Below are 25639 nucleotides of genomic sequence, written 5' to 3' on the forward strand. Positions count from 1 at the left end.
GGGGCCGCAGTTTTCCCCCTGGACGAATCAGACCTAGGGTACTCCAGGTAAACCGGAAGACACCGTGGGTCGCCCCATGCACACGCCCCACCTGCTTCCTGGGCAGCGCGTGCCTGGCTGCGGCCGGGAGCGGCGACCCCGCGGAGTGACGCGGGCCCTCTGAGCAGTTTCCGGGGGGGGGCACTTCCAGTCCCGGAATTCTGGCCTCGGGATGCTCATCACACAGTCCAAACACGAAGGGCGAGCAGGCCGCTGTGAGCAGGCCCGCGCACGTCCCCAGCGGACAGCAGCTCCACACCTGCGTCTGCTCTGCCCCAGTCTTTCCCAGGGAACCGGGGAACGCACAGGCAGAGCCGGCTTCTGTGTGCAGAGCTCGCCTTGGGCACGGCCATCGCGTGTCCACAACGAACCCACTCCCCGCAGTCACAGCCTGAGGGGTGCGCGCGTGAGCAGTGGGGTCCGCATTACCTTCGCCAGTGTGATAGCTGTAGCAGGCAAACTGACTCCTCCTCCCTGGGGTGAGACACACGCCAGGGCGCAGGTGAAGGCGGCGCCGGCAGCACAGAGAACACGCAGAACACACGGGAGAGGAGAGGGGAGAGACGCAGAGGGTGAGCTTCCGTGAGGCGTGTTTCGAAGGAAGAAAAGGTACATTCTACCCTTCAGCTCCTCAGAGCCGAGAGAGAACGCTACAGCGGCGCTCCAGAGCCAGGCAGGCTGCTGAGACAGGACAACAGGTGTCACCAAGCAACGCGACAGCACCAGCAGGCTGTGGGCCACACCAGGCCTCCACCCACCGGGCTGGCTGCTCCTGTTCACAACACATCCAACTCCACAGCAAAGAACAAACACGGAGCGTCTTCACCTCCCACTTCTCCAGGAGACAGCGCGCACGCGGCGACGGCGTCTCCAGGAGACAGTGCACACGCAGCGTCGGCCTCTCCAGGAGACAGCGCGCACGCGGCGTCGGCGTCTCCAGGAGAGAGCGCGCACGCGGCGTCGGCGTCTCCAGGAGACAGCGCGCACGCGGCGTCGGCGTCTCCAGGAGACAGCGCGCACGCGGCGGCGGCGTCTCCAGGAGACAGCGCGCACGCGGCGTCGGCGTCTCCAGGAGAGAGCGCGCACGCGGCGGCGGCGTCTCCAGGAGACAGCGCGCACGCGGCGTCGGCGTCTCCAGGAGAGAGCGCGCACGCGGCGGCGGCGTCTCCAGGAGACAGCGCGCACGCGGCGACGGCCTCTCCAGGAGACAGCGCGCACGCGGCGTCGACATCCCCAGGAGACAGCGCGCACGCGGCGTCGGCGTCTCCAGGAGACCGCGCACACGGCGTCGGCCTCTCCAGGAGACAGCGCGCACGCGGCGTCGGCGTCTCCAGGAGACAGCGCGCACGCGGCGTCGGCGTCTCCAGGAGACAGCGCGCACACGGCGACGGCCTCTCCAGGAGACAGCGCGCACGCGGCGTCGGCGTCTCCAGGAGACAGCGCGCACGCGGCGTCGGCCTCTCCAGGAGACAGCGCGCACGCGGCGTCGGCCTCTCCAGGAGACAGCGCGCACGCGGCGTGAGCATCTCCAGGAGACAGCGCGCACGCGGCGTCGGCGTCTCCAGGAGAGAGCGTGCACACAGCGACGGCCTCTCCAGGAGACAGCGCGCACGCGGCGTCGGCCTCTCCAGGAGACAGCGCGCACGCGGCGTCGGCATCTCCAGGAGACAGCGCGCACGCGGCGTCGGCCTCTCCAGGAGACAGCGCGCACGCGGCGTCGGCCTCTCCAGGAGACAGCGCGCACGCGGCGTCGGCATCTCCAGGAGACAGCGTGCACGTGTCATCGGCCTCTCCAGGAGACCGCGCACACGGCGTCGGCCTCTCCAGGAGACAGCGCGCACGCGGCGTCGACACCTCCAGGAGACAGCGTGCACGCGGCATAGGCACCTCAGGAGCCGCCTGGCCTCCGAGTGGGGCCTCGACATGGCAGACGCATGCTTGGTGACACATGCAGTGGAGACACGGGACTCACCCACTCATGACCAATCCGGGGTGAACACACACTGGGAACAGATCGAGCGCATGCAGCATACTGTGAGCGGTTAACAGACTGAAAACCTGGAGACGTCACGGCCTGGAGAAAGCACACGCCGCAGTGCGGGCGAGACCCGGGCCGAGCGGTCAGGCGTGCCCCTGAGCTCTCTGCACACTAACGGGGAGGCTCCCAGGGGCCCACAGATTTGCCGCCATCTCCTGGCACGTGGGCTACCCGCAGGAGGGGCAGTTCCTTCACCTGCTCTGACTAAGGCAGCGCCGGCAGCACTGTGGCAGGAAAGACGGGGGCGCCAGCACTGCCGAAGGCTGCCACAGAGCTCTGCTCACCTGGGCGCCGGGATCTCCCCACACCTGAGAGACACTTCTAACTACGAAACTAACCAGCCAAGAAACCAAGAAACCACCAAGAAACCAACCAAGAAACCAAGAAACCACCAAGAAACCAACCAAGAAACCAAGAAACCACCAAGAAATCACCCAAGAACCACCAAGAAACCACCAAGAAACCACCAAGAAACCAACCAAGAAACCAACCAAGAAACCACCAGAAACCACCAAGAAACCACCAAGAAACCACCAAGAAACCAAACAAGAAACCACCAAGAAACCAAGAAACCACCAGAAACCAAGAAACCACCAAGAAACCACCAAGAAACCACCAGAAACCACCAAGAAACCACCAAGAAACCACCAAGAAACCGCGGGTGTGAGGGCGGGAATCCTCCCTGCAACGCGAGGCCGCGGCTCACCTGGCGCTCTCTGTCCAAGGCCCAGAGGGACGTCTGACACGGACAAAGCGCTGGATGAACACGTGCCAAATCCACATGTTCATCCTCCCTCAGCTCGCCACCAAGATCAACTCTGCGCCGTTCCCGGGGAGTCATCTGTCCCGGCCGCGCTGTGCGGCAGGGGGCAAAGCCGGCATCCCCTACGGGCGCCACTTAGCACCTCGGCTGCACTTCGATCCGGCTCTCTGCTGACACTGCTGGCAAGCAGCGGAAGACGGCCCAGGTGTCTGGACCTCTGCCCCCGATGTGGGGGACCTGGAGGAAGCTCCTGGCCCTGGCCTGGCCTGGCCTGGCCCAGCCGCTGCAGCTACTGGGGAGTGAACCATCAGATGGAAGCACGCGCGCGCTCTCTCGCACTCGCTCACTCGCTCGCTCGCTCTCTTTCCCTCCCTCCTAACTCTAGTTTTCAAATAAATACTCTGTTGTTTGCTCTTTTTAAATTTTCTAAGGGCTAACACTCTCAATTCTCAAAAATTTGGATCTGGAGAAGACAATCATCAGTTTCCATCATCCAAATGTAAAACTCAAGGACAGACCCGATGAGTGACGAAGATCTTCACAACCTTGAGCTCAGGAGGACACGCACAGCCCCACGGGATCGGGCAGCAAGGCGGTCTCACCCTCACACGCAGCGCTGGGACAGGTCTCAAAGCCACAATGAACAGGGGCCCAGCCACACTAACGCGGCCCTCACCAAGCTCATCAATGAAAACGGACAGCCTCAAACGAAAGTGAGAGTAAGAAGTACTGAGAACGCGAAAGCCACACTGTCACCAACTATAAACCGGAGTGTCACGGAAACAACACCCCCACCCTGCACTGATGTAACCTAGCTGCACCACACGCCTGCTGTCCAAAAACACCCTCTCTAATCGTCAGTCAACCCCAACAGTTGGCTCTAAGACACTAAACTAGGCGAGCAAGCATGGACATCGCCAGAGAGGGCAGACGCTCCTCTCGGCTGTCTACGTGAGAGGCTCACTTCTCCACTTCGCTAGAGAAACTAACCAGGTTTCATCTGAACCCAGTTTCTGGAAGGCTCTCGTTAGCATTTTACAATACAGGTCACCTGATACCATTTTAACTAAATAACTAAGAAATGATGTAGTTTGGCTGAATGGCAGACATACATAGCATACACACATGCAAATATATGCAAATGGAGGGATGAACGCACACATAAAACATTTCTTTAAGATTATGAAGGTCATTCTCTACCGACAGTTAGCTTGTGACAATACCTTTAGCTTATGACTTTCCCACAAGGTATTTAGAGAACTAATATGACAAAAAACTTACTCTGCTATTTCAAAATCAAATTACCATGATGAATTTCTTAGATCTTCTATTAAATTTTTTTTTTTTTTTTTTTTTTTTTTTGACAGGCAGAGTGGACACTGAGAGAGAGAGACAGAGAGAAAGGTCTTCCTTTGCCGTTGGTTCACCCTCTAATGGCTGCCGCGGCCGGCGCGCTGCGGCCGGCGCACCGCGCTGATCCGATGGCAGGAGCCAGGAGCCAGGTGCTTTTCCTGGTCTCCCATGGGGTGCAGGGCCCAAGCACCTGGGCCATCCTCCACTGCACTCCCTGGCCACAGCAGAGGGCTGGCCTGGAAGAGGGGCAACCGGGACAGAATCCGGCGCCCCGACCGGGACTAGAACCCGGTGTGCCGGCGCCGCTAGGCGGAGGATTAGCCTAGTGAGCCGCGGCGCCGGCCAGATCTTCTATTAAATTTAAAGAGACCCTCTTTAGCTACCAGTCATAGAACACAAAAAATAATATACTCCTCTGTTAAATCTGCCCTAGGAGGGGAAATTTTCAATTTGTCATTATTAGTAGAAGAACAGTGTTTTATTACAGTTTTTTGGAAAAGTTTTCCTAAAAAGAAATACATTATTTAAAACTCTTAAACATGACATGCCAATTTAAATTTTGTTCTTAATACTCTTTTTACCCACATGAACTTTATCTGTATGCACGAGCGCACACATTCTATGACTCTAAGTTTCTTTTTTCATAAATGTCATTTTGCAAAGGCTCCTTTTTTTTTACATAAATGATTTACAAACAGCCAACAGAAAGGTCACCTAAGCAAGATGTAGCAAAGAAAGCTTGCCAACTGCGACCGGCTCTCTCACCTGGGCTTAACTCCACCAGGTAGGGCAGCTTCTCGGGCGGCAGGGCCGAGCCGTAGCCGGCCCCGTCGGCCCGCTCCTTCCCCCTCAGCGGCCTCGCGTCCCCCTGCTTCTTCACTGCCGACGGGGCGGGGTCTGGCGGCCTCCTCTTCAGCTGGAACACGAGTATCCCTGGAACAGCAAACTGGACGTCAGCAACCCGGCTCCAGCGGCGTGGCGCCCGGGCGAGCCACCTGCCGCCAATGGACAATGCGACGAGGTCAACCGAGTGAAGCTTAACCACCTTCTCAGGCCGCTGCACGTGAAGAACGACACGTCACCCACTTAAGAAATAAGTGAAAGTCCGCGTTGGCAAATAACCCTAAGACCAATAAACATATTCCTACACTCACACGCAATGCATGCCTAAAAACATTTCCAGTTGATCCAGTTTTTACTTAATTCAAGTGAATTAGTCAAATTGCTGTGAATTCTGAGTTAAGCTTATTTTGTCTCGGAAAAAATACTAAACAAGTATTTTTTAAAAGATGTATTTATTGGGGCTGGTGCTGTGGAGTAGCAGATAAAGCCACCGCCTGCAGTGCTGGCATCATATATGGGTGTCGGTTCAAGTCCCTGCTGCTCCACTTCTGATCCGCTATGGCCCAGGCTGGTCCAGGCTGAAGGCAGGAGCCTCCAACTCCATCAGGGTTTCCCACGTGGGTGGCGGGAGTCTAAGTATTTGACCCATCTTCAATCGTTTTCCCAAGCACATTGTGAGGGGGCAGCTGGCACTCACCAGCTCCCAGATCTCAGGTGCCAGCACTGCCGGAGACAGCGTAATCCACACAGCACAACTCAGGCCACGAGCACGTATGCTAATGAGGCTAGAGACTGTTACTAAGAAAGACGTGTCTGCAATGCAGCACAGTGGGCTAAGCCTCCGCCTGCAGCACCAGCATCCCACGTGGGTGCAGTCCATGTCCCGGCTCTTCCGATCCAGCTATTAATGGCCTGGGGAAGCAACAGAAGATGGCCCAAGTGCTTGGGCCCTGCACCCAAGTGGGAGACCCATAAGAAGCTCCTGGCTCTAGCCCGGCCCAGCTCTGGCCATTGAGGCTATTTGGGGAGTGAACCAGCGGATCGAAGACCTTTCTCTCCATCTCTCCCTCTCTCTATTCACTCTACCTCTCAAATAAGTAAAAGCTTTAAAAACAAATATAAAAAAAAAAACCAATCCATCTTCAATACTGATACAATCAACTGGCGCGAAAGTTTGTCTTTTTAATGCAAAGGCCCTCTAGCGCAGTAACAGCTCACTCAGGGTGAAAATTCTGAAAGCCAAAAAATTGTGTCTTATCAAAAACACAGCCATCAGCTGTCCCAGCTTTGAAATAACTAGGGAAACAGAATGTTGCTAAGTGTGAATTGATTTCAGGCCGACCATCCTGAATCAGAAAATCCAAATCTGAAACTGAGCGCTGACCAGACGCCACTCGGCCCTGACGTCCTGGAGAGGCTGCGGCTGAAACACAGTGCACCTAAGGCACTACACACAATCACCTTCAGACACACGTACATGTGTGTACACACAATCACCTTCACTCACGTACATGTGTCTACACACAATCACCTTCAGACACACGTACATGTGTCTACACACAATCACCTCAGACACACGTACATGTGTGTACAATCACCTCAGACACACGTACATGTGTCCACACACAATCACCTCAGACACACGTACATGTGTCTACACACAATCACCTTCACTCACGTACATGTGTCTACACAATCACCTCAGACTCACGTACATGTGGCTACAATCACCTTCAGACACACGTACATGCATCCACACACAATCACCTTCAGACACACGTACATGCGTCCACACACAATCACCTTCAGACACACGTACATGTGTCCACACACAATCACCTTCAGACACACGTACATGTGTCCACACACAATCACCTTCAGACACACGTACATGTGTCCACAATCACCTCAGACACATGTACATGTGTCCACACACAATCACCTTCAGACACACGTACATGTGTCTACACACAATCACCTTCAGACACACGTACAATGTGTGTCTACACAATCACCTTCAGACACACGTACATGTGTCCACAATCACCTCAGACACACGTACATGTGTCCACACACAATCACCTTCAGACACACGTACATGTGACTACACACAATCACCTTCAGACTCACGTACATGTGTCTACACACAATCACCTTCAGACTCATGTACATGTGTCTACACACAATCACCTTCAGACACACGTACATGTGTCCACACACAATCACCTTCAGACACACGTACATGTGTCCACACACAATCACCTTCAGACTCACGTACATGTGTCCACACACAATCACCTTCAGACACACGTACATGTGTCTACACACAATCACCTTCAGACACACGTACATGTGTCTACACACAATCACCTTCAGACTCACGTACATGTGTCCACACACAATCACCTTCAGACTCACGTACATGTGTCCACACACAATCACCTTCACTCACGTACATGTGTCTACACACAATCACCTTCAGACTCACGTACATGTGTCCACAATCACCTTCAGACTCACGTACATGTGTCTACACACAATCACCTTCAGACACACGTACATGTGTCTACAATCACCTTCAGACTCACATACATGTGTCTACACAATCACCTTCAGACTCACGTACATGTGTCTACAATCACCTTCAGGCTCACGTACAATGTGTCTACACACAATCACCTCAGACACACGTACATGTGTCTACACACAATCCCCTCAGACTCACGTACATGTGTCTACACAATCACCTTCAGGCTCACGTACATGTGTCTACACACAATCACCTTCAGACACACGTACATGTGTCCACACACAATCACCTTCAGACACACGTACATGTGTCTACACAATCACCTTCAGACTCACGTACAATGTGTCTACACACAATCACCTCAGACACACGTACATGTGTCCACACACAATCACCTTCAGACACACGTACATGTGTCTACACAATCACCTTCAGACTCACGTACATGTGTCTACACACAATCCCCTCAGACTCACGTACATGTGTCTACACAATCACCTTCAGGCTCACGTACATGTGTCCACAATCACCTACACCTACACAAAATACAAATGATTCTGTGTTGAGACTTCAGTTTCATCCCCAAAATATCTTGTATGCACAAATATTCCAAAATCCTGAGCAGCTGTCCTGGCCCAAGAACAGCAGACAGGGTTATTCAGCCTGCACTTGAAATTACTAAATGGCTGGATAATCCTCAGGGCTGTATGCTGCATCCCTATCACAACCAAGCTGCGAAGCACCACGGCCACGCTGTGCTCCCACCCTGCAGGTAACCTTGTCCACTGATGTAGCGCCGAGAGCGCAGTCACCTGCAGTGTCCCCAGCTGCTCGGGGTCGCAGAGGAGGTTCGGGTTATCTGAAGACAAGGGTGCTTACCTGGGCGAGCTCAGCAGGTGTCGGAGGGAGGCACAAAGTGCCAAGTCACACACAAGCACTTGCTACATCGTCTGGTGAGCTGAACAGCCTGTGTACCGTAGAGACCCGATCACTCGCAAACCACCTTGAAACTGACTCAGAGCACAGCTCACCCTTGTCACTCGGCCACTCCCTGAAGATCTGCAAGGGACACTCGTCATCATCGAGAACCATTTCCTGAGCGCCTCTGTCATCCGAATGCTGGGCTCCCGGAGGAAGCATGACCTGCGAGAGAACACAGCCGTGAATTCCCCAACTGCTGGCCGCGAGGACAGAGGTCACCGCGGAAGCACCAGATCCTGCCCTAGAGCAGCTCATCCGAAGAAAACCATCCATGAGCAGGAAAGAAACCCGTTTAATCACAAGGCTAGAGCTGCCTCAGCAGTTTTTATTCACTGCCCACAAAAAGAACTGTCTCAGGCTGCCTGCCTGTTTAATCAGAGAACTTCCCTATTGTGGGCTTCACCCTCTCCAGTTCCTGACCCAACTCTCCATTCCAACAGATGTTTCCATAGAGCAGACCCACCGGGTGAGACCCCCTGGGGTGACCACCGTCCAGCAAGACGTCAGAACTGGCTCCTTGTCCTGTCGGTGCCTGTCTCGGAGGTTAATTTGAGTCAGTCCACTCAGCCGAGAGCAGGACGCTGGGTTCACCGCACTCATGGAAGCGCACGATGCTGAGCCGCTGTTCACCGTGTGTGGCTCTTGGTGCTCCAAGGAAACCGGAAGCAGGGCTGAACAACAGCACAGGCGGCCGAGGACACGTCCTGCCCCGGCTTCACCCTGACCAGCACACCACAGGCATCTGCGCCATCTTTATTCCCAACCTACCTGAGTTCATGTAGAAATGTGCCACCGTGTGCACACACCAAGCAGACGAGACCTTCAGCGAGCCCCACGCCTTCTCTGCGACACTGCCAGCCCCTTAAGGAGCCAGGTGCGCCGGAAGCCACTCACACTGAATCGATCACGTCCTCCAGACCTCGGTGTCCTGGCATGCACCCACACTGCCCCGGGCCACACCATCCCACAGCGACCCTGGGCGCTTCCTGTCTCTGTCCCATCATGCCTTCACAGCCAAGCCACACTCAGCTGCGCAGAGCCCGTGCTCCCACCAAGCCTCCAGTCTGCCAAGCCCCCTGCCCACCTCTCCTGCCTAGCTTTGCCCACACATCCCTGGCCCCGAGTACAACCTCTCCAGGAAGCCTGCGGACTCCCAGGCTAAGTGAAAAGCCACCCTCTGCGGTCCTTCTCAGCCTTCTGTGCTCATACCCTTGTGTGCCGGCAGGGCATCCTACAAAGCGGAGACCTCAAACAGTGACCGGTGATTCTATCTGTTCCGTATCGCTAAGTGAACGAAGACTACTGGAACAGCTATGACAGCAACCTGGGAAATCAGGAATTTCTAACCCAACTTGGACAGAAAGTCGGCTCAGCTTGCACTGCCAGAGCCTTCAGCGGAACAGGCAAGGGAAGAAACCGCAGAAACCGCAGAAACCGCAGCCGGAGGCGGCCTCCGGGGAAGTCGCCAAACAGCTCAAGAGGGCTGGCCAGGGCCGCGCCGCCCCGCCCCGCCCCGCCCCGCCCCACCCCGCAACGCCCCGCACCACACCGCCCCGCGCTTCGGGAGGGTCAGACTCCCGCTGAGTGCTCCTTCCCTCGGGCTTTCCTCGCAACAGCCAGCGAGAAGCTACCCAAGGGGCCAGTGTCCAAGACCCTGCATCAGATGCACCTGCATGGAACCGAGCTAGGCAGACTTCACACACACACACACACACACACACACACACCCCCGCTCAGAGGTCACGGCGGGAGGGCGCCGGGCCCTTCACAACACTGCTTTACCCAACACTCCCAGTCGTCCATCATGGCTCGGCTTACTTTCTCTGAGTAAAGTGTACCTCCTCTCTTCCCAATAATGCTAGCCAAGGATTCCTTCTAAATAGAACAGCGGCTACGCCCCAGAGCACAGCCTTCCCGCGGGGCTCTCCTCCACGCACGCGGGGAGAACGCGGCGTCACGTGCTCAGCCGCCGCCAGCCTCACCCCTCGCGGCTCCCACGGAAGCCGTCTGCGGGAACCCCACCGCGGGCCTGCTGTTTCCTTTCTGGGAGCACGTCTCCTCCTTTAAACTGGCCAGGAGCACCTCCTCCCAGTGCGGGCTGCAGCGCAGGAGCCCACGCGGGCCCGCCTCCCGCTCCCCACAGGAAGGGGTGACAGACACAGGTCAGTCACTCCCCTGCAGGGCTGTGAAGCCCTAACCCCACCTCGGCCTCTCCTCAGGCTCCTCGCTGCCCTGCTGCCTCAGGGCCTCCTCCCCACACTTCCGCTCCGTGAGGCTGCACACGGCACTCAGCTGCTGGCTTTTCTCTTGTTTAGGTGACTGCCTTTACAAAAACAGACTATTTTTTAAAGATTTATTATTTATTTGAAAGTCAGAGCTACACAGAGAGAGGAGAGGCAGAAAGGGGGGGGGGGTCTTCCGTCAGATGGTTCACTCCCCAGATGGCTGCAATGGCAGGAGCTGTGCCGAACCGAAGCCAGGAGCCAGGAGCCCCCTCCAGGTCTCCCACGTGGGTGCAGGGGCCCAAGCACTTGGGCCATCGTCTACTGCTTTTCCAGGCCACAGCAGAGAGCTGGACTGGAAGAGGAGCAGCCGGGACCAGAACCGGCGCCCACATGGGATGCCGGCGCTTCAGCCCAGGGCGTTAACCCACTTGCCACAGCGCTGGCTGCAAAAAACAGACTATTTTTAAAAATGTTCCCAGGTAAATGGCATAGATTAATTCATAGTGTCTGCAGACGCTGTCCTCAGCAGTCCCCTGACTCTTGCTATACATACACGACACTGCGAACACGTCATCCTTCTAGAAGCACATTCGGGAAGCACTGGCTGCTTGTGTGTGTTAGACGACACAAGTAGCATCGGCCACCGGGCTCCTAAACCATGGGTCCTGACCAGCACTGGTACCCCGCGCCGGGCACCACCTCCACACCGAGCACACTATCGGCGCGTCCACACACCCACCTGGGCACCGCCTCCACACCGAGCACACGGTCGGCGCGTCCACACACCCACCTGGACACCGCCTCCACACCGAGCACACTGTCGGCGCGTCCACACACCCACCTGGGCACCGCCTCCACACCAAGCACACTGTCGGCGCGTCCACACACCCACCTGGACACCGCGTCCACACCGAGCACACTGTCGGCGCGTCCACACACCCACCTGGGCACCGCGTCCACACCGAGCACACTGTCGGCACGTCCACACACCCACCTGGGCACCGCGTCCACACCGAGCACACTGTCGGCGCGCCCACACACCCACCTGGGCACCGCCTCCACACCGAGCACACTGTCGGCGCGTCCACACACCCACCTGGACACCGCGTCCACACCGAGCACACTGTCGGCGCGCCCACACACCCACCTGGGCACCGCGTCCACACCGAGCACACTGTCGGCGCGCCCACACACCCACCTGGGCACCGCGTCCACACCGAGCACACTGTTGGCATGTCCACACACCCACCTGGGCACCGCGTCCACACCGAGCACACTGTCGGCATGTCCACACACCCACCTGGGCACCGTGTCCACACCGAGCACACTGTCGGCATGTCCACACACCCACCTGGGCACCGCGTCCACACCGAGCACACTGTCGGTGTGCCCACACACCCACCTGGGCACCGCCTCCACACTGAGCACACTGTCGGCGCGTCCACACACCCACCTGGGCACCGCCTCCACACCGAGCACGCTGTCGGCGCGTCCACACACCCACCTGGGCACCGCCTCCACACCGAGCACGCTGTCGGCGCGTCCACACACCCACCTGGGCACCGCGTCCACACTGAGCACACTGTCGGCGCGTCCACACACCCACCTGGGCACCGCCTCCACACCGAGCACACTGTCGGCATGTCCACACACCCACCTGGGCACCGCCTCCACACCAAGCACACTGTCGGCGTGTCCACACACCCACCTGGGCACTGTGTCCACACCGAGCACACTGTCGGCATGTCCACACACCCACCTGGGCACCGTGTCCACACCGAGCACACTGTCGGCATGTCCACACACCCACCTGGGCACTGCGTCCACACCGAGCACACTGTCGGCGCGTCCACACCCCCACCTGGGCACCGCCTCCACACCAAGCACACTGTCGGCGTGTCCACACACCCACCTGGGCACTGTGTCCACACCGAGCACACTGTCGGCATGTCCACACACCCACCTGGGCAGCCCAGACTTCCGGTCGACCCTGCCCTTCCCACTGGACAGGCTCCACTCTGGGTCCAGCGTCTTCCACCTGGACCCCTCATCCTTGAAATATCCCTCCCTCCACTCGGGGTCTATTCTACGTCCAGTGTCTCTCAGTCTTAGCCAACTCCATCATTTGGTGGACAATGCAAGGTAGTTATGGTTTTGTTATTTTTTTTAAAAAAAGATTTGTGTATTTGTTTGAACATCAGAGAAAGAAAGAACACCGTCCACCTGCTGCTTTACTCCACGGATGGACCCAACGGCCAGGACGGGCCAGGCCAAGGCCAGGAGTCCAGAGCTTCAGCCAGGTCTTCCATGAGTGTGGGGGGGGCATCTTCCGCTGCTTTCCCAGGACATTAGTAGGGAGCTGGACCAGGACTCAAACCAGCACCCATCAGAGATGCCAGTGCTGCCGGCAGTGGCTTTACCCACCATGCCCCAAGACCAACACCGAGAGTTATGTTCCTGCCATGAATGTTTTGAAATGTCCTTATTTCATTCACTAATATCAATCTAGAAGGAAAATCATTCCACTTTACATTTAAAAGCATTGCTTCACAGTACGCCAGAAAAGACAGGTGCCAATTTTACTCCACATCCTTTATTGGAATTGGTTTCCCTGTGAACCCATTATTCTGCTTTACCCCTAGTGCTCTGAAAATTCAAAATGTGCTTTGGTTTAGGTCTTTCAAAGCAACTGTACCAGCCGGCGCCGCAGCTCAAAAGGCTAATCCTCTGCCTGTGGCACCGGCACCCTGGGTTCTAGTCCCAGTTGGGGCGCTGGATTCTGTCCCGGTTGCCCCTCTTCCAGTCCAGCTTTCTGCTGTGGCCCAGGAAGACAGCGGAAGATGGCCCAAGTGCTTCGGCCCCGCACCCACATGGGAGACCAGGAGAAGCACCTGGCTCCTGGCCTCAGATCAGCACAGTGAGCTGACCGCAGCGACCACTGGAGGGTGAACCAACAGTAAAGGAAGACCTTTGTCTCTCTCTCTCTCACTGTCCACTCTGTCTGTCAAAAAAAAAAAAAAAAAAAGAAAAGAAAAGCAACTGTACCATCAGCTGGCAGGCCTTTCAACCTCAAACTAAAACATCTGCAGCTATGGGAGAACCCAGCATTACCACTGCACAGATACAGGACAGCCCAGCGTGACCACTGCACAGCTACAGGACAGCCGGTGTCACCACTGCACAGCTACGGGACAGCCCGGTGTCACCACTGCAGCTACGGGACAGCCCGGTGTCACCACTACACAGCTACAGGACAGCCCAGTGTCACCACTGCAGCTACGGGACAGCTCGGTGTCACCACTACACAGCTACAGGACAGCCCAGTGTCACCACTGCAGCTACAGGACAGCCCAGTGTCACCACTGCACAGCTACGGGACAGCCCGGTGTCACCACTGCACAGCTACGGGACAGCCCGGTGTCACCACTACACAGCTACAGGACAGCCCAGTGTCACCACTGCAGCTACGGGACAGCTCGGTGTCACCACTGCACAGCCACGGGACAGCCCAGTGTCACCACTGCACAGCCACGGGACAGCCCAGTGTCACCACTGCACAGCTACGGGACAGCCCGGTGTCACCACTGCACAGCTACGGGACAGCCCGGTGTCACCACTACACAGCTACAGGACAGCCCAGTGTCACCACTGCACAGCTACGGGACAGCTCGGTGTCACCACTGCACAGCCACGGGACAGCCGGTGTCACCACTGCACAGCCACGGGGCAGCTCAGTGTCACCACTGCACAGCCACGGGACAGCCCAGTGTCACCACTACACAGCTACGGGACAGCCCAGTGTCACCACTGCACAGCTACGGGACAGCCCGGTGTCACCACTGCACAGCCACGGGACAGCCCAGTGTCACCACTGCACAGCTACGGGAAAGCCCAGTGTCACCACTGCACAGCTACGGGACAGCCAGTGTCACCACTGCACAGCTACAGACAGCCCAGTGTCACCACTGCACAGCTACGGGACAGCCCGGTGTCACCACTGCACAGCTACGGGACAGCCCGGTGTCACCACTGCAGCTACGGGACAGCCGGTGTCACCACTGCACAGCCACGGGGCAGCTCAGTGTCACCACTGCACAGCCACGGGACAGCCCAGTGTCACCACTACACAGCTACGGGACAGCCCAGTGTCACCACTGCACAGCTACGGGACAGCCCGGTGTCACCACTGCAGCTACGGGACAGCCGGTGTCACCACCGCACAGCCACGGGGCAGCTCAGTGTCACCACCGCACAGCCACGGGGCAGCTCAGTGTCACCACTACACAGCTACGGGACAGCCCAGTGTCACCACTACACAGCTACGGGACAGCCCGGTGTCACCACTGCACAGCCACGGGGCAGCCCGGTGTCACCAATGCACAGCTACAGGACAGCCCAGTGTCACCACTGCAGCTACGGGACAGCCAGTGTCACCACTGCACAGCCACGGGCAGCCGGCGTCACCACTGCACTGACACCCTTTTCCATGTCCTGTTTTCTCTGACTGGCTCTGCTTCAACTAAGTGCCAAGAGATTCTACAAGTCATCTAAATTTTTTCTCTTGTACCTGCTTTTCTTTTCCTCCGTATGTATCTTCCACACGCTCATCTCAACATTTGCCCCCTCTACCGCTCATGTACTTACATTTTTAATTTCCTCTGCCTGTTCCTCGTGGAGCGCGACCCTCGTCCTCACCCCCAGTCTCTGAGCTGTCAGGCTCTGAAATGCTCTCCCCAGTTTCTTGCGCTGTCTGCATTTCAAAGGTGTGTGTCAAATGTCACTGGACCCTGGCCACACAGTCACTCACCACAGCAAGTTCCCAGCAAGTGGAATGTCACCTCTATGCTGCTGGGAGCTCTCAGAGTGAGGTCACCGGGCAGAATGTCCACAGGCCCTCCTCCTCTTGGGAGCCAGTGCTTTGGGAGCGATTTGTCAAGCTGGCCGTGAATATTGTGAATATTCGGCGTACACCCTGCTGTGGCACCTCCTGTTTTCAGCAAGGACCTGTGCTCTCTGTTTTGTCTGCTACCTCCCAGCCCAGGGGCTCCCATCGACACCCAGGCCCAGCCCCACTGCAGCCTCTCGCTGGGCTCAGCTGGACACATGATACAGCAGCCGGGACAGAGCAGGGCTGGAGGGGCTCCCCACTTCCACCAAGACTTTCAACCACGCAGCATTGTTCTTTTCAGCCTGGCTTTGGCACTGCCTTAGCAACACCCACGCCTCCGCCCCCCACCTCCTGGGAGGGGCTCGGCAGCCCTCCCCCCAAGCTTCTCTGGGCTGCTGGACGGAGGCCACACTCAGCCCGCAGGGCTCCACCAACCCCACACTCCTCTCTCCCCTACTCTTGTGCACTGCTACTTTTATTATCTGTCATTCGAATGTGAGAAAAGCGCTTCTTTTCCATCCATTTTCGGCAGAACACGACCACATTCACAAAACTATGCATCTACTAGCTTTCCCCCCAAAAATTTAATTTCTCTGCTTTTCAGCACGAAGCAAAGCAAAGCAGCGTCTTCCACTTATTTCCACCTGTAGCTGACAGACAAGGCACAAACCTGGCTGGCCACACGGCTGAGAGGCCTACAGACTAAGAAAACGAGAGCTACGTTCTGCCCAGACTGGGATAGAACGCTGTTGGCACAGGACGCCCACGTCCAACCACAGATGTAAAACTCCCCCATCACAAGTACAGAAACTGACACGCCGGCTTTCAAATTCGTATGCAAATGAAAATAACCTAGAATACAGCAATTTTTAAAAGCAACACACAGACCTACACTGGCAGTTTGATAGTTTCTTTTTTTTTTTTTTTTTTTTTTTTTTTGACAGGCAGAGTGGACAGTGAGAGAGAGACAGAGAGAGAAAGGTCTTCCTTTGCCGCTGGTTCACCCTCCAATGGCTGCCGCTGCAGCCGGCGCACCGCGCTGATCCTGGCAGGAGCCAGGATCCAGGTGCTTTTCCTGGTCTCCCATGGGGTGCAGGGCCCAAGCACCTGGGCCATCCTCCACTGCACTCCCTGGCCATAGCAGAGAGCTGGCCTGGAAGAGGGGCAACCGGGACAGAATCCGGCGCCCCAACCGGGACTAGAACCCGGTGTGCCGGCGCCGCAAGGTGGAGGATTAGCCTATTGAGCCACGGCGCCGGCTCAGTTTGATAGTTTCTAAATGGCATGTAGGTCTCCCACGGGACTGACGCTCGCGGTGCTGAGCGCTTCCCGAGACCTGTGCATGTCTGCACACACAGCTCCATCTGCAGGCGCCAAGCTGAGCAGGGGACAGCACAAACGTCCGTCAGCAGGAGAGTGGACCCCTCACACCGACTCCCAGAAGCCAAGCGGAGAGCAGCACGTGCTGCACATTCCACAAGACAGCGGCCACGTCTGCCTGGGGACGCAGCCCAGGGGAAGACTGGGTCACAGAGGCCAGGAACCTCAGAACTGACAGCATTATTTCATTTCTCAATAATTTCAGAGAGAAAAAGTAAAACAAGTAGTCACTCGATTTTAGCATTCAACAATCACTTGCTAAGAGAAGAGAATGGGAGACATCCTTGCTTTAAAATCTATGGTCAGGGGCCGGCGCTGTGGCACACTAGGTTAATCCTCCACCTGCGGCGCCGGCATACCATACGGGCACCGGTTCTAGTCCCGTTTGCTCCTCTTCCAGTCCAGCTCTCTGCTGTGGCCCGGCAGTGCAGTGGAGGATGGCCCAAGTGCTTGGGCCCTGCACCCGCATGGGAGACCAGGAGGAAACACCTGGCTCCTGGCTTTGGATCGGTGCAGCTCTGGCCGTTGTGGCCATTTGGGGGGCAAACCAAAGGAAGGAAGACCTTTCTCTCTGTCTCTCTTTCACTGTCTGTAACTCTACCTGTCAAATAAATAAATCTTAAAAAAATAAAATCTATGTCAGCTAAAGACTGATGGAGACACACTGCTCATAAAGAAGTGTAACTTGTGAGTTTAAGAATTTTCAAGGTTATGTTACAGTACGATACCACCTGATCCTACTTAGTGCTACCCAAGCAATTCTGGGGCACAAAATGCTGCTGTATTTCTTGAGTACTAGAACCAAAGAAATTTTTTTATCTCTAAGAAATTATACCTGACTGCTAACATTACTGAAAATAAAATTTAGTGACCTATTAAGAAAAACAAGTTGGAAGAACACGTAACAAAAAGCTGATGGTGTGTGTGGTGACTGGTAGCAGAATCAGGGTAACTTCTATTTTCATTAATTTGTCTTTTATGCTTTTCTTATTTTATACAGTAACTAATACTACTTCTACTATGGAGAAGAGACTGCTGTATTGCTACATGTATTTATCACATGGCTTCAATTAATGATTCTAATGACACAGTGGGGACAAAGTCAGCCCAGGTCTAACAGACTTATGGAACATCTTCACTGATACACAAACTCTTGGCACGCATCAGACGGACTCCGGACACGGGGCAGGGCCCGATAAGACACGCACGTGAAGGACTCGCTTACCCTAGCCAGGCAGTAATCCTTGGGGTTCTCTTTCTCCAGGCCATACTTCTCCAGCGCCTCAGCCACAGCGAAGTCTGCAGGATCCGTAGTGGACAGCAGGATCGTCTTGTAGGGAATATTTGGCTTTAAGCTGTCTGCGTAGATCCTCAACGTCCCACCTGAAAGAAACGGACACACGTCCCTGAGCACAAGCTGGGCCAGTAAGAGAAGTGACGCCGCAGCTGCTCACGGGAGAGCACAGAACCGCCGATCGGTGCTCTCAGCCCTGCCCGCGACGCCCGCCAGCCTCTGCCGCAGGGAACAGCCTCTTACGGCCGCCGTTCAAGCCACGCGTCGCTCTGTGATGCCTGACTCGCGTTCTCAGAGCGCCCAGACAGGAAGGACGCCCGAGTTTCCAGAGCTGCTTCCTTCACCCTCCCTCCCCGCCTCGCCCACTTCCCTCCGCCCCCTCCCGATCACCTGGCTCCCGCTTCCAGGGACAGAACCCGCTCAGTCAGGCCATCGCAGGGACCCAGATCTGCGCCCAGGGTTCTTCACGGGGCTCTGCCTCCAGAGCAGGGCTGCAGGCCCCCTCCAGGGACGGCAGATGGGACCGCCACTCTCCACTGCGCGCCCGTGGGAGCACGGCACGGGGCCGTCCTGCGGTGCTCCGTTCTGTCTGCAGGGTCCTCTCTTGTGGAGCTGTGATGCATGGTGCATCATCCCCTGCAGTCCACTTACGGCCCAGGTTTAATCAGCCCTACAAGCTCCGTCCCCACGGGGACAGTGGAGGAGAAGTGAGGCCGGCCCTCTGCACACCGCCACAGTGCATCGGGGGACATTCTGACTTCTCCAGGCCTCGCATCCTCACAGCCACGCAGGAGAGCCAGACCCTGCAGCCCCCGGCGCGGGCTCTGACCTCCTGGCAGTCACTGTGGCTACTGAATCACCTCCCACTCTGTATTCTCCTTGCGTAAGTCTGGTACAAACTGCAATGTGCTCGCTTAGCGCACATGAAAGAATGTTGATGTTTCAAGAAGTCACCCAGACAGCGCTGTGACTGCAGATCTGCTGAGCCAGGCCAGGGGTACCCTCAGCACACACAGACTCACGCTGCCCAATGGGGCAACAGGGCGTGCACCCGTCCTCGAAGGGCAGCGTTCCAGTGGGAAGGGGGACCGCAGGGGAGAGCACTCACAGGAAAACACGCCACGAGGATGGCGGTCGCCGAGAGCTTCCTGAACCCTGCTGAGTCAGCCAAGACCAGCACTTGAGCTGGGCCCTGGGAGCAGGCTCTCCCCACGCCACGCTGCAGCCCTCCCTCGGCACCTGCCACTCTGCTGGCAGCTGCAGACCTGACGGTGCTTACAGGAAGCGCACGTGCAGACAGGGCCCAGCGCTTCCAGACTGAACGCATCCGACAACCAGAGCAGAAGGGCTTCCGCTGTGACCCCTGAAGAAGCGAGCCGACACCCTCACCCAGCCGCTGCAGAGAACACCAACGGCCAGACGGCTGACTTTGCTGAAGCGATTTACTCCCGCTAAATGCCTGGGTAAGTACCTGGGGGTCCCAAATTAGCAGACCGCAGAGCTCCAAAGACTATCTGGTCTGAAAAACTTCAAGGCTGGAACCTCACGGGCATGACTAAGACACGCAGTGCGGCACCACGGCCACCCGATCCCGAGCGGCACTCCACTTCCGGTGCAGGACAGACACAGCCGCAGGCGGCAGCTCCCGGCAGCCTCTCGCTTACGTCAGGCGGAGCGTTCTAGAACTTCCGTCTAAGCCCGTGACTGGGTTCTAGTGAACTGAGGTTCAGGCACCCAACACACAGGCAGGAAGCAGCTACAGAGCACCTCAGATGGGCTTAGTCCGTAAAGCCGAAGCCACAGTGATGCCACGGGAGACACCACCGCCCAGGACGGAGAAGAGACGTGCCAACACCGTGAAGCTCCCGGCACGGCACGGACCCAGTCCGCTCTGCCGACAGGGTTCACCGCAGACTGCTGCCCATTCTGCAAGCGAACACACGAGGCACACGGCCCACGCACGGGCCTAGCACCTCTGCACGCGCGGGTGCAGCGTGAAGCTGAGGGAGAGGCAGCAGCAGCTCCCCGGGACTCTCCACAAGTCTGCACACCTTTCTCACTGCGGGACCCGCGGCGGTGCCGGGGCCGAGTACTGGTGCCCAGTCATGAGCCGACACGGGACAGCCCAGGGCGTCTCGGGCCCCTGCACACTGAGGACACCACAAAGCCAGGGCAAAGCTGGTGGGGGGTTCACCGCACTGCAGTTCAGCAAAACGAGCTGAGGCGCATACAAATCCCATCACCAGAACCTGGGGAGAGAGGGGAGGGGGGAGGGGACCTGGGGGGAGAGGGGAGGGGGGAGGGGACCTGGGGGGAGAGGGGAGGGGTGGGGGACCTGGGGGGAGAGGGGAGGGGGGAGGGGACCTGGGTGGAGGGGGGAGGGGTGGAGGACCTGGGGAGAGGGGGGAGGGAGAAGGGGACCTGGGGAGAGAGGGGAGGGGTGGGGGACCTGGGGTGAGGGGACCTGGGGTGAGGGGGGAGGGGTGGGGGACCTGGGGTGAGGGGGGGAGGGGGGAGGGGACCTGGGGTGAGGGGGAGGGGACCTGGGGAGAGGGGGAGGGGGAGGGGACGGGACCTGGGGTGAGGGGGAGGGGACCTGGGGAGAGGGGGGAGGGGGAGGGGACCTGGGGTGAGGGGGAGGGGGAGGGGACCTGGGGTGAGGGGGGAGGGGACCTGGGGTGAGGGGTGGGGGACCTGGGGAGAGAGGGGAGGGGGGAGAGGACCTGGGGTGAGGGGGAGGGGACCTGGGGAGAGGGGTGAGGGGGAGGGGACCTGGGGAGGGGGGGAGGGGGAGGGGACCTGGGGAGGGGGGAGGGGTGGGGGACGGGGGGGAGGGGACCTGGGGAGAGAGGGGAGGGGACCTGGGGAGAGAGGGAGGGGGGACCTGGGGGGAGGGGACCTGGGGGGAGGGGACCTGTGGGAGGGGGGAGGGGACCTGGGGAGAGGGGGGAGGGGGAGGGGACCTGGGGAGGGGGGGAGGGGGGAGGGGACCTGGGGTGAGAGGGAGGAGGGTCTCCGGCCGCCATCCTCAGGGAAGCGGCACCCGCAGACGCCGTGTCCCCGCCCATGCTGCAGATGAACTCAAGAGCAGGGCAGTCACAGCGGATTGCAGGGCTCTGGTTTTCTGAACACGTTATTAATGAAAACAAACAAGAAGCTGAGCGCTGTGGCTTCCCGGATATCAACCTCCAACAGGTCTCCTGGTAAGGAAATTTGGCCTCCTACAGCTTCCTGGGCATCCTACAGACACGCCCACCTGGGACAGACACACCCACCTGGGAGGGTCAGCTGCTTCTGCTCTGAGGGCCTCTGCCCTCTGCCCTCTGCCCTCTGCCCCCTGCCCCCTGACGAGTCTCCTAACCACTCTGGCATCTTACTCACTTCCACCCACACCTGGCGATGCTGCCTCCCGTGGCCACGTGTCTCCCAATCTGCCGAAGGGCTCTGGCACAGCACCTCTGACCCGGCAGCCGGGAGCTCCCTTCTCCCCCATCACCGAATCTGATCACTGCAGAAAACCCAGCTCCCCCGACAAGGCCTTCCGCCCTGCCACCCAGCCACCTCCACACAACTGGAACCGGGGCTTGTCCGTGAAGCCGGGCCTGCTGGGGGCCGCTCTCGTGTCACCTCTCCACCGCCTAGGCCGCTCCCTCTAGGCCCCGCGTCGCGGCTGAGCCGGGCGCTTACTCCTCTCACAGGCAACGCAACCTCTCAAGGCCACGCCACCTCTAATCACGGTTCCCAAGCCCATTTTCCCTCTCCTCCACCTGACCTCCCGGACTGAGCCTCTACACTGAAAGCTCTCTAAATCCCTGCTTAAAATTCTTCCGCAGCTTACTAACGAAGAGCATAGAACGGTCCCACCACAGTGCACCCAGTGGCAGCGAAGACATGAAAAACTTCCTAGTTTACCTTTAACACTGCACTGAATTCACACTGAGGCATCACATTATAAAAACATGGCTTTTACTTATAAACACTAATACTCCAAGCTACCGACCTTCACCATGCCTCACACCCCACCCCACCCCCGCCGAGGCCACCCGACTGCACCCCCGGGGACCAGGGACTCCTGCTCAGGAACCGCCGTGACGACGCTGCCACGCTGCCGCCGTGACGGCGCTGCCACACTGCCGCCGCGGCACACCGCCACACTGCCGCCGTGACGGCGCTGCCACGCTGCCGCCGTGACGGCGCTGCCACGCTGCCACCGCGGCACACCGCCTCCGGGTCTGGCACACAGCAGCACACGCCTGTACTGTCTGTTGGTACATGTGCTTGTACGTCATTTCCTGCCTGACTGAGCAGCACAGGACACGTGTCAAAGAAACCAGGCGGGTCCTGACAGGCATCTGGTGTGGTTTTTACAGAACCAGGAAGCCCTCCCTCTCCAGCTGCTGCAGATCCAGCACGACGCGTCCTTGAAAGTGTGATGACGACTCGGGGCTCCGGACAAGCAGGGAAGGCCGGCGCAGAAGCAAAGCTCCAGGCCAGCGGCTACCTGGACACCTAACAGCACACGGCAACGTCTCTGTCACAGGGCGGGGCGGGGCGACCCGTACCCACACCCACAGTCCCTGGAGCTGCCTGCCACGTCTGCGTGTCCCCACGGCTTTCACGTGCTGACGTGTGGTCCTCCGGTCAAGTATGAAGTATGAAATTAACCTGACCACGGTGCTTGCAGGACCAGACAGGGCCACTCGGGTGGGGCCCCAGACTGAATCCTGGTGCCTTCACGAGGGAGCCAGCCCAGAAGAGGCGCTCAGGCAGCACAGGCCCACACGCCCCCTCGGGGCTCTCCTCCCTAAACCTTACCCCGCCTCTGGTGCAGGAGACAGTGAGTGAGTGGACATGGGCTGGGAAGGGCTGCTAACGGGCAGTGGGGCCCATGAGGCCACAGCGCACGCGGACAACCTGAGCACACGGCAAAACCCTTGGCGCTCAGGCGTGTTCTCAGAGAGCAAAGGGTTAAAATCAAGCATTTCTTCTGGTCAGAGCACTGCCAGCAAGGCTTTATGCAGCAAACCTGCCGTTCAAATGGGCAGCCTCTGCGTCCGCCGTATTCAGGCAGGCGCACCGCACACAGCACGAGTCGGCCTCGCGGCCCCCGAACGTGACACTGCAAAGGAATCGTGGGGCAGAAGGCACTAAAGCGGAACGGCCCTCTAGGGTAAGGATCACTTTTGAAACAAGTCATTACACCATTATCTAACAAGCAAAATTATTTTGTAGCAAACTTTAATTCTGTTAAGTCTCTTTCCGTCGGCTGCAATGAAAAGCTAATGATAAATAAAAGTTTTAAGTGAAATAACTAAAAATATACAAAACTAACTTGTAGCTCAAAGAGTAAAGTCACTTGCTTCACCGCTCTGATCTGCACGGCCCTCAGAAACAGAGCCTTCTCCAGGCCACACAGCCAAGGCAGGAGGCGGCCGGAAGGCCTGCACGGACCCCTGCCCTACAGGGACAAAAGCTGGCCTCCTGAAACACACCTGGTTACCTTGCAGGTCGGTGTTGAAACTACCAAGCGTGGAAGACATAAATCCCTAGAAGAGAACCTGAGTGCAAAGCCACACAGGAATGTGACCCCGCGGGAGCCAGTGCAGCAGACGCCGTGCCCCTCGGCAGTCTCAGGAAACGTGGAACGCTCGGGCGTCACGATGCTGGGATAACTCTTACTGTTACACCACAATCACACAGCACAGAAAGAAATCACGCTAATTTACATGGTTAGGAAACAAGACTTCCTGCAGAAGACACTCGGACTTTCTAAAGCCAAGACAGTTTAAAGGAACAGGTCTGGACGGGAAACGGAGATGACTGGCCGTCCCATCACACGGGAGGCTACCCAAGAGCCCCGGGGTCAGCCAAGGCCCAGGGGCCAGCCAGAGGAGACTCCCGTCGCCAGCTGCTGATTCCAGAACAAGGAGGGCAGGGACAGCAACGGATCAAACACCGGCATTTAAATCCAAGAGCCCATTAAAAAGGTCTAAAACTCACGGGTCCCCTGGCGAGGACACTATGGCAACTCCTCGAGAGCTGCAGGCTTCGGGTTTCCTAATCCAGGAAACAAACAGGCGAAGAGGGGAACGGTAACCAGCGACAAGCGACGCGGTCAGCGACCTTCGCAAGCAATGACCGAGTGCTTCCCACAGGCTGGGGGGTGAGCAGAGACAGACAGAGAAACCGACTGTCAGCTGAGAGGTGCGGGCGCCGCTGGAGTCTCTGGAAGTGTCTGAGGCACCCCGGGGAGCCACGGTGGTGCCGGGCCACGGCAGCGGTGAGGAATTACCGTCAATTCAGCTCCTGCAACCGCGGTCACAGCACTGCGCTGTTACAGGACAGCGTCCTTCAGGAGAATTCAGGAGAACACTCCCGCGGACGCAGTGACTCGCCTGGTAACGGAGGCAGCGCTGCTGGAGCCAGGACACACGAGCTGCTAACGACCACAACCTGTACCTCCTTCTCTTCCCCGTATATCTGAAATTTCCCAACATGAAAAAAAACAACCACAATACATGCCCGGCAGGAACCGTGGACTAAGCCCGCGTCTGGTGAGGAGGCCACGCCGGGAGCACCTTGTTAGAAAGCGCAGTCGTACATCAAGGACAAGTAAACCCCCCCAGACGGAGCAGAGAAGCACGCGGGGTCCCACCTGAATCAGGCCGCCCGTCGGAGCTTCGGAATTCCTGCATTCTCTTCTCCAACTTCTGCTGCCTCCGTCGCTTCATGACCACCTCCGGGTTGGAAATGGTTCGCGTGAAGCTGGTCTCGGGCATGTCCTTGTACACCTCGGCTGCCAGGCGCGAATTCTCACTGTGGGGAAAAGCACAGGCACCCTTCAGTCACCGCTCCAGTAAGTACAGCCGCCCTTCAGTCACCGCTCCAGTAAGTACAGCCGCCCTTCAGTCACTGTTCAAGTACAGCCACCCTTCAGTCACTGTTCCAATAAGTACAGCCGCCCTTCAGTCACCATTCAAGTACAGCCACCCTTCAGTAACCGCTCCAGTAAGTACAGCCGCCCTTCAGTCACCGCTCCAGTAAGCACAGTCATCCTTCAGTCACCCACCAATCACACAAAGTCAAAACAGCGGAGGTACCCGGCTACCTCCACAGCCTAACAGTGTGTCCTGTGCCATCTGCCCGGTGCTCATCACTATGAGACCATAATTAACTGTGTGAGTTTATTTAACTGTTGTGTTTTCCAGAAAGCTCTAGGGGACAGAGCACATGAGACAGCTTAGCGGTTTCTACCAGTGTCGTCCTAAAACAGGTAACGGGGTGATACGATACCACAACATTCCA

The 25639-nt window shown here is 57.6% G+C and overlaps 1 protein-coding gene across 22 annotated transcripts in view; it reads right to left on the reverse strand.

Moving 5' to 3' along the window:
• AFDN (afadin, adherens junction formation factor) overlaps positions 1 to 25639 on the reverse strand; it is a 147461-nt gene that overhangs the window by 68293 nt on the left and 53529 nt on the right. For 18 of the 22 annotated variants that reach the window (XM_051841909.2, XM_051841907.2, XM_051841895.2 and 15 more), the window contains 5 exons: positions 24990 to 25150; positions 18266 to 18423; positions 8598 to 8709; positions 4959 to 5126; positions 469 to 513 (listed from right to left, as the gene is read on the reverse strand). In XM_051841909.2, coding sequence (XP_051697869.2) covers positions 469 to 513; positions 4959 to 5126; positions 8598 to 8709; positions 18266 to 18423; positions 24990 to 25150 — 644 coding nt within the window. The remainder of the gene's footprint in view (positions 1 to 468; positions 514 to 4958; positions 5127 to 8597; positions 8710 to 18265; positions 18424 to 24989; positions 25151 to 25639) is intronic. The other 4 variants (XM_070074581.1, XM_070074582.1, XM_051841910.2 and 1 more) reach the window with 1 other exon arrangement.

Source organism: Oryctolagus cuniculus, chromosome 5 (assembly GCF_964237555.1).
Source record: "Oryctolagus cuniculus chromosome 5, mOryCun1.1, whole genome shotgun sequence".
Lineage (NCBI taxonomy): Eukaryota > Metazoa > Chordata > Mammalia > Lagomorpha > Leporidae > Oryctolagus > Oryctolagus cuniculus.